The sequence below is a fragment of the Sesamum indicum genome, linkage group LG8 (assembly GCF_000512975.1).
Source record: "Sesamum indicum cultivar Zhongzhi No. 13 linkage group LG8, S_indicum_v1.0, whole genome shotgun sequence".
Classification (NCBI taxonomy): domain Eukaryota; kingdom Viridiplantae; phylum Streptophyta; class Magnoliopsida; order Lamiales; family Pedaliaceae; genus Sesamum; species Sesamum indicum.
Genome location: NC_026152.1, coordinates 7674371 through 7683979, shown reverse-complemented (window position 1 = coordinate 7683979; position 9609 = coordinate 7674371). Strand labels below are relative to the sequence as shown.

Here is a 9609-nt window from a genome sequence, read left to right as displayed (position 1 = left end):
GACAATTAACCACAACAAAAAATCATATTTCTTTTAGTGTTAGTTATCGCTCTTCTTGAGAAACCAACAACAAATAGCTAGCCGTTATGCAGCTATTTTTAATTAATTTTTGCAACAAAATTTTTAAAATTTTTAATCATAGAAATTAATTATAATATATATATATTTCTTCCCGTGATTATTATATTGAAATTTTGATTGGTTTAACCCTCTTTTATATAAGATAACCCTATTTATTATGTCTTGAAGATAACTGACAAACATGTGTGCTTACATGGGTATGATTATGTATGACTTAGAAGTTCACAAGTGTAATAATTGTTTTCTTCTTTTGATCTTAATTAAATAATCCCCACAAAAATAATCATTTCAACTGTCTTTCATTTTTTATCAGCTGGTTTTTTACAAGAAGAACTATTTTTTCAAAATTGCTTTATTTCAGATAATTATCAGTATTTCTTAATTTTTATTATTATTTTTTTAAGAAAATATAATTAATAATTATTACATTACAGGTACGTAGTGTGTGCCACAATTACTAGTGATAAACAAAAAGCAAGAGAGAGTGAGCAAGACAAGGATGGTTGAAAGGTCCCACACCATCCACTTTTTTCCTAGAAAGCAAGCAAACAACATACAAAGTTTACAATACCATAACTCAATATGAAAAAACAAGAGCACCCACAAACCAACTATACCTAATTCCCACAAAAACAGACATACTACTATAATACTATTACATTTTCCCACTTTTAAAGCGCACTCTCTCCTTTGGAGAGGGCTACAATGACACTACAATTTTAGCAAACACTTACAAGGACTTCACACACTACACATAGTGTAGGGGAAACCATTGGGTGAGAAGAGAAAGAAGTTAGCCATTTTCTTGGCTATCTTTTCCCTTTTGTTTTAATCTAAAAAGAAAAAAGAGGACCGACCAGGAGCTGAACTTTAGGTATCAATGGGAATTAATAAAAGTAAGACTCTGCTTTTAATTGTCATATAAACTTTACTACGTGGGTCTGAAGTTGAGACGCGAGGTGTAAGTGGCTTTGGGAGTCCAGTTCCTGGGAATCACGTCCCTTGCCGAGAGGGTTTTTCCGGTCGAAAGGGTCGTAAGCTTCACGGAGAATGGCCCTTGTAGGGGTCCGGCGATAATGCACCAATTCGCGCCCCATATGTGCGTCATTTCCAGCCATTCGTTCGAGTTAGCCTGGTAAAAGGATAGATGTGGGTTGTCAGAAGCCATTCGTTGGAGTTATTAGTATTGAACTCCAAAATTAAATTAATATGAAAATACTAATTGGTTATTTCAATAGTGGATTCTAAAATACAAGGTGAATTATATCAACAGCCTTCAGGTCAGATTGACGTACACTAACACTCTATATATTTTGTAAAATTACAAGTACAACCTCTAAACTGGTACATATCTGCATAATTATCTCAAAGAGTGCCGATATAAGTTGTTTACCACTGAAGGAGTGTTGACGTAAAATACAATTACAACCTCGATCAAGGGTATAATTGTAATTTTACAAATAACAATAAATATATATAATTCACTTAATTTCAAAAAAAATATCGATGTAATTTATCCTAATATATATACACTATATATTTAATTCAAGGGTATGATATTTTCACCAACACAATAGAGAGGTGGAATGAGGTGTTATTGTACGGGAAACTTTAAGCACTCATAAAATGAAGTGGTGGGATTTGTGTATTGTGCACTTAAGAGTAGGAGACATTGGGCATTAGAGAAGGGGAAAGTGGAGGCTTTTTCAACCACAAATGCAAGTGGGAAAACAGTTTGGAGAGGAGAAAAACATCACCCCCTCAATCAAATCCCTTTACAAAAACAAACAAACATTTCCTCTCCATTTCATGTGATTCATTCTTCTAAAGCAAAAGAGCCCTGAAAAAGCTTCTTCTTTTGACTATGCCAAAATTCATCTACAAGAAAGGAATAGTTTTATGCTCCCAATCTCACTATTTATTTTTAATTCTATTGCAGTTTTACTTCCTTTTAACTGATACACCAAAATTAAGTCATTTATTTTATCTAAAGGAAGTCCTCTACACGTGTGGCGTCTGTGTATATAAGATCCGAAACGAAAAACCATATCAAAATAAATCGAAATCAAAATACCTCTCGTATGTGCATCGATCCAACGTCGCCGTCTCCATCCTCAAATTCGACCAACAACGATAGCCAATAATCAGTCGATCCTTCGTTAACATGGAACGCGATGTTTTTCCCCGGGTACTTGCATGGAGTCCTGCACGGTCATAATCAAATTTTACCACGCACATTATCCAAAAGTCGTTTCAAATGTACAAATTTAATGTACGAGATCCACAAATAATTCATTTTTTTTCTATTTAACGTATATAATCTCCCGCACAGTAATATTACGCACGGAACAAACAGACCTGAATTTTCCTTTTTTAAATTATAATACATCTTCTACTCCATTCAGCACATACGCATTACGTATTAATTTATTTTTTAATTCTAAAATAATAATGTAATTTTTACATAAGTACAAATATAAAATATATATACAGAAAACAATGCAAATGGCGTCAATTATAGTCCATAAATATTTGTCTCCGGTAAAATGGACGCAGAATATTGTCTGAATTATTTAAAATATCTGAACCTCATTTGGTGCCGTAAAAGTTTGACCAAAAAGGTAAAGACATGTGTGCCTGTTCCTCTCATGTGCTGCGAATCTGCAGCACACTTTTAACTCACAAATAAACAAATAAAAGCATTTCACAACCTCAAAATTAGATCCAAATGTGTAAAACTAAAAGGATGTTAGTGTAAAAATAAATTTACTCATGTGACATGAGAAATGAGCAAAAAAAATTATATAAAAATAAATAGTAAATTATCCCCTATATTGTGAAAAATGAAGCAAATAGTACTCTATATGAACTATTGATAGGGAGTACTTTCCTTCACGAGGGAATAAATTGCATTTAACCCAAATTTTTATTACTGAATTAGAAGTATAATTGTAATTACAACTATAACATCAAATGAAATCTGACCACAGTGAGTATCAATGTAATAAAAAGAAGTTCGGACGGGTTCGGCTTCAATTATTGGCATAGACTAAAGCATACTCCGAAAAATATAGACTACAAATAACCCATATACTGAATGTTAAATCGATTGAGAGAATCGAACCCACAAACATTATTAATAGTTACTGTATATAAGAACAATTACCATACGCGAGGAGATTTTTTTACCCAAACCATGTTAGGCTGAACCAAATTGATCACAAAATATGTGTGATACATTTACCGCGTAATTGATTATTTCTCCTTAATTATATATTAATCATACTTTTAAATATATTATATTTGTCGTGTAATTGATTGGGGTAAAATGGAACTGAATTTGAATTGAAAATTGCGGATGCAAGGTAAAAATTTCTTATGGTAGTATCATTTATGATAGTGTGGGTCACTTGGAAGATGACTATTAATAATTACTTCAAAATACACTTTGGGACCCATCATTGAATATTCACAATCTACTTTTTACTTACCTGGTAAATAAATGTAAAATCAAATTTTATAGTTTATTTATATTTTTATAAAAAATTATATTATCAAATAATAAAGATTGATATAAAAAATACTTCCAAATTCATATTTATTGCTATTATTTCTATAATTAAAATATAATTAAAAGAAATGTTAGTTAATAGTTAAAAGTAAGACTAAGCGAATTTAAGTTTGTAATTAATTTAAGGGATAATTATGCTCCCTTTCCCTGAGAGTTGATGTACTACACATACACTCATATGGTTTGGAAAATTACATATAATACTTCTGATGTTTATTTTCATCTAACAAATAAGTCCCTCTATTAGTCAAAATTCAGCGAATTTGCTAATATTAACAAAAAAAATTATATTTCTCCCGATTGATTTATTACTGACTTATTGTAGGTCAAATAATTTTTTTTATAATAATTTTTTTTATGTTCAAATTATCCTCATAGGTCTCCACACATTAATGCATGTTAGGAGACATATTTCACCTATATAAGAGTAGTTTAGCCGAAAAAATTATTTAACCTACAACAAGTCAGTAATAAATCAATCGAGTGTAACTATCAATTTTCATTCAATTTTTTCTATAAGTATTAGCAAATTTTGTGAATTTTGACTAATTGAGAAACTTATTTGTTATACTGAAATAAAATTCAGGAGTGTTAAATATAATTTTTCAAACCACAAGAGTTTAAATGTAATTATATCAACACAAGAGGGGAGGGGTGTAATTATCCATTAATTTAATTAAGTAAGATATAATCGCAAAATGACAAAATAGAACCGGACCGTTAGAAACCAGTGGAGTGAATCAAGAATTACACACACAACACACACTGCAAGCATTAGTACTGCAAGAGCGACAGATATTACCTCCGGTAGATGACCGGAAGTTCTCCACGGTTGCGCAGCTGCCCTCCGCCCCCGGCAACCGCCATCCGGCCGAAGGCCGCGCCGCTGAGGTCGAAATGCGTCCGCCCGTTAGAGCAGTACCCACCGGGGCACTCGTCCGTTATAATCACCGTCACCGCCCTCCTCGAGCATATCGACTGGTCCAAGCACTTCACTTTGTAGCACGCGCCACAGCCCTCTCCGCCCTTGAACAGCACCGGGCTCACCGCCCCAACTCGAGCTCTGAACGGCTTCACATCCACTAGTGACCCGTAACCGCACGCGCCACCGTCGCTTCCGTCGCCCTCCGGGCTCCCGTACCACGTAGCGGTGGCTGGATACCAATGTGGGTCAGCCACAGCAGCAGCTGCAGCGGCGGCAGAGCCCACCAGCACGCAGAAAACAATAGTATAGCACAGACCCTCCATAATGCGAGTGAACTCTGGGGGCGCCGTCGCCACCTCTAGACCACCACTTCACGGCGGCGCGTGGTAATCGACGTAAAAAAACCCGGCCTGCCGACAGTTTTTTTTCTTTTTTCTTTCTTAACAAGCACTGTAGAAGCACAGTGCAGTTGGCACTGAGAAGTGTACTGAAAAAACTCTGATATGGTTTGTTTGTTACAATGATATTATATAAGGCCGCAAGGCCGTTGGTATCGCAAATCTTTTGTCACACTTTCACGTCGTGATATCACACTTTATGTATATGCATAATTTTATGAAATAGTTTTTTAAATTATATTGTAAAAATTACTTAAAATATATATAAGATAATTATGAAAAATTATGATGAGTGAAAAAATTAAAAATAATTATTTAATTTAATAAAATAAAAAAGTTAATATACCAATAAATTGAAAACACCAATAAGGTGCTCTTCAATTATTATAAAGTATAAATATTAATAAATAAGTGATATATATTTTTAAAATAAAAATTATAACTAAATTAAACTCTAATTCTAAAGTGGGCTCGTACATAATACACGTATAAATGTGATACTAATACGTAATAGTAAATCTTTGAGCTTGACAGTATGAATTTTCTATTACAGTCAAGTGTTAGTGTATATATATATAACTTTAAATTAAAAAATATATTTTAATTTTTAAATTGGAGCAGTATACAATATACGTGTGAATAATATTTATACTAATATAAATCAACAATATTTTTTAATCACAAAAGGTAATTTTTTATGCCACTGCACCAATCTTTTTGCCGTGTCAAGTCTCAATAATACCCACACGTCTGTTTATATTTTATTTTTATTTTTAATATATTTTAAGTTTAAAAAAAATTATTTCATATTTGTCATGACGTGCCACGATAAATAATATTAAAAAAAAATCTTAATACTGATAAACTACGATTTATGACATCACTACACTATTTTTTTTTTAAATAGAGAAATTATACTCTTAATTAGACAAAGGTGCTAACTTTGTACGCCGATGTGGGCCATTGAGATTAGTTTTATTGACGATGGTGCCACTGCCCACAGGCTTTTGGGGTGGGACCCAGCGACAGTTAAGGCGTTAAATCCGCACGACAGGAACCACGTGTCTGATTGTAAGTGTGAATGATGCAGGGGCAGTTTGGTCATTTAAGAAAAAGACGATCTCTCAACATTCTACCGTTAGGTTGGTTTTGTTTTTAGTATATTGGGATGTTGTGAACATGTGAAGAAAGCGTGTTTCTGTGGGGACCAACTTGGTGAAGTAAGTCGCTATCTTATGTGGAGTTTGTTATTGAGTGGGAGTTTTATTTTACCCAACAAACACTTTATGTGTTTACTCATCCCTTGAGATCATTCTAGATATGTATAAATATTGTTTGTAAATATATAAATATTTATTTTTATACTAAAATTATTTTTTCAGAACGATTAAAATTGGTTCTACAACTCATTTTTTAAAACTCGAACTTTTAATATATCTTTCACGGGAATAAAGTGTCACTATTGAGTCACTTGATCATCCCTAAATACAATTTTTGTATAATTCGGCCACTTTTCTAGTAATTATTTTTTGGGATTAAGTTTCGACTGTATTACACGTTTTTATAAAGAAACAATTTGTATCTTTTAATCGCATCATAATTATATTTTACCTAATTACCCATTATGTTCATCAAATAATTTTCTTATTCTTTCTTCACTATCCTTAAAATGGGGCTAAATTTGGAATTTAACTATATTTGTATTTGGATAATAGATTATACAATTGTGAATTCATACTCCAATAATCATTTTTTTATCATTAATTTATTTCAAAATTAATTCACTCATTATCTATTATACAATGAGGGGGCTAAACTAGAAATGAACGGGTAAATACTTAATACTCCAAACGTATAGGGTGAAGTGCCCCCCACCCACCCACCCCCCCTCCCCCTTTCCCCACCCCCAAATCCATGATATTAGGAGCGTAAACGAGTCAAGTTTGAGTCGAGCTCAAAATTTTTTATATTGCTCAAGCTCGAGCCCAATGAGCTCTTATAGTTCAAGTTTCAGCTCAAGCTCGTACCATATATAATGAGTTCAAGCTCTTATGGTTCAAGCTCCAGTTTGAACTCGTACCATAATAAGTTCAACTCGAACTCGAGTTTATTTTCAATATTTTTTTAATAATATAAATAAATAATATTAAATATTATTATATTAACTATAAAAAAATATTAAACATATGGTATAATATTTTGATTTATTATTATAAACATAAACGACAACTTAATTAAGTAGTAATATAATAAGTAAAAGTATAGAAAATATATATTCATCAAATTATTAAAATACTTGCACATAATTTTAAATAGTTATTAATATTCATAAAAAAAATCGAGCAAGTGACCCCTACCTGATATGCTTAATACTTCAACTAATTGACGTCATTTATAATTATAAACTACTTTTATAAATATATTTTATTATTTAAAAAATTATAAATACTTTTTAGAATTAACAGTCGTCTAATAAATATCCTCTAATAATGTACTATCACGAGGGCGTATTTTTTTGTTTTTTTAATTGAAACCACCCGGGGGTGGGGGAGCTTTTCGGAGTCCCAGCCCTTCTTTATTAAGATTAAAAGGTAAGCAAATTTATAGCGGGGAGTGCTGACTCCTTATCATTTCTAAAAAAGTTGTAAAAGCAGGAGTACTACTCCTTTATAAATATTCGTCTAAAGCATAAACGAGGAGTAGTACTCCCTTACATTAGAATTCAAATTCATGACATCAAATTTATTCATGGCACGTCAAATTACCATTAGACAAAACACCACTAGTGTGTTGTTTTGTTGTCTGTAGTAAAACCATTTAATATCTATACAGTTTTAATTGAGGGGTACTATTTTAGTGCTCTCAATTTTTTTTTAAGGTGAAATCGATGAAATATTATTATTTAAAAATAAATCGATTAGAATCATTCATATCGAATATCTATATCTAACAAGATAACTACAATAATTATATCCTGATCAATAATATCAGATAAATTATATTTAAACAGCATCTACTATGTAATATAATAACATACACATTGACAGAGTTCGGACCCATGATTTTTAACATTTAAAGTTATGAGGTATCAATTTCATAAACGAAACTATATAGGCCTTATTCGCCATGTTTTCGATCTTTTTAATCTCTTATTTTTCTTAATTTTTTATATTATTTCACAAACTTTCACTTTTCTCTCTCTCTCTTTATTTTTTCAACTTTTGAGTTTCTTTCTCTTCTCTCACTCTTCTATCAATAATTTGTCCTTTTTCTTTTCAAGAAAAAAAATATTAATTTATCCGATCAAAGTCATTAATTAGGCTTAAGGACTAAACTATTAATATTTTAAAACTTGAAGGACTAAAACAAAACTTCAATATATTTAAGAATTGAAAACGAATTAATGACAATATATGAGGACCAAAACTGTAATTATCCCTTTATAAGATGTTTTAAAGAATTTGTAAACTCACCCAAACACCCCTTTTTTTTTCTATAATTTATAATTATAATCAAATATGTACATTTATTTCTCTTATATTAGCATTAGTCGGTGTGGCACATTGTTCCTCCGTGAATATTTCAAATAATCTTTTCACAATTTAAAATATATCGCTAATAGAAATAAAATGTAGGGCTTAATGTAATTTACCCCCTATAATACTGAAAATGAGCAAATTATTCCCTTATAATAAAAAAAATAGCAATTTACCCACTGTGCCTTTTAAAATAAAATAATTTACCTCCCTATCTAAGAAGGTTAAATTGCTTCATACACAGGGGGGTAAAATTTTGTATTATAAAAAATATAAGGAGGCAAATCGTTATTTTCTATTGCATAGGCGGTAATTTGCTCATTTGGAATATCACAAGAGATTGCTTGCAATTTTTTTTCCATAAAATATATAAACCAACACATTAAAATTTTCAAAAAAAAAAATTAAGAGATTTTATAGATACAACAAAAATATTAATGTTGCAATATCACAAATTATTGTTTGTTAATAAAAAAAAATAATTTGCTATTTTCTATTTATATAGATATAAATGACGTATCGAATCTAGATTAGAAATTGTGGCATAAAATCAATTAGTGGGCGTCAATCTCGGACGCTCTACCATAAAGAAGTATTCTACTTTGCTTTAAACCTTTAATATCACTTTATAAAGTACATAAAGATAAAAATAAAATAATGTTTGCATGGAGCACACTTTTGTTCCTCTTATGATAAGGTGTTGTCGATCGGTCGAGTTCAATTGGTGAAGTTGAGGTCTCATAACTTTTAAAATTATGAATTGAAACCCTATTATATGTGTGGGATGTTGTTTTACTGTATCGTAGGTATTGTATACTGCAATAGTAGGAGCTGTTTAGACCTCATTTATATCAGATTTTGTCTTTTTTTAAGTACTAATATTTAACAGGGATGATTGTAATTGAATTACTTCAATTAATAATAATTCAACTCTTCAAATTTAAAAAAAAAAAAAAAGCTTGTTAGTTCAAAATAAATTCATTGCGACTATTTTCAGTTAAGAGGATCTAATCCGGTACTCACAAATACACAGTGATAACACTTATTTGTTGTCATTATATTTGTATTGTTACTAAGTTGTCAGTATAGACGTGTCAT

General features: G+C 31.1%; 1 protein-coding gene across 1 annotated transcript; it reads right to left on the bottom strand.

Annotated features, from left to right (window-relative positions):
- On the bottom strand, nucleotides 564–5107 carry LOC105167838 (expansin-B3-like). Its single transcript, XM_011087667.2, has 3 exons — nucleotides 4455–5107; nucleotides 2156–2285; nucleotides 564–1213 (listed from the first exon to the last, which is right to left on the bottom strand). The coding sequence occupies exons 1-3, from the start codon at nucleotides 4898–4900 to the stop codon at nucleotides 1013–1015; spliced, it is 777 nt and encodes a 258-aa protein (XP_011085969.1). The 5' UTR covers nucleotides 4901–5107; the 3' UTR covers nucleotides 564–1012.

Coding starts and splice junctions, on each gene's coding strand:
- LOC105167838 (XM_011087667.2), bottom strand. CDS start 4,900: ATGGAGGGTCTGTGCTATACTATTGTTTTCTGCGTGCTGGTGGGCTCT. Junction 2,286..4,454: donor CTTCCGGTCATCTACCGGAG/GTAATATCTGTC, acceptor ATGACCGTGCAG/GACTCCATGCAAGTACCCGG. Junction 1,214..2,155: donor GATCGATGCACATACGAGAG/GTATTTTGATTT, acceptor TCCTTTTACCAG/GCTAACTCGAACGAATGGCT.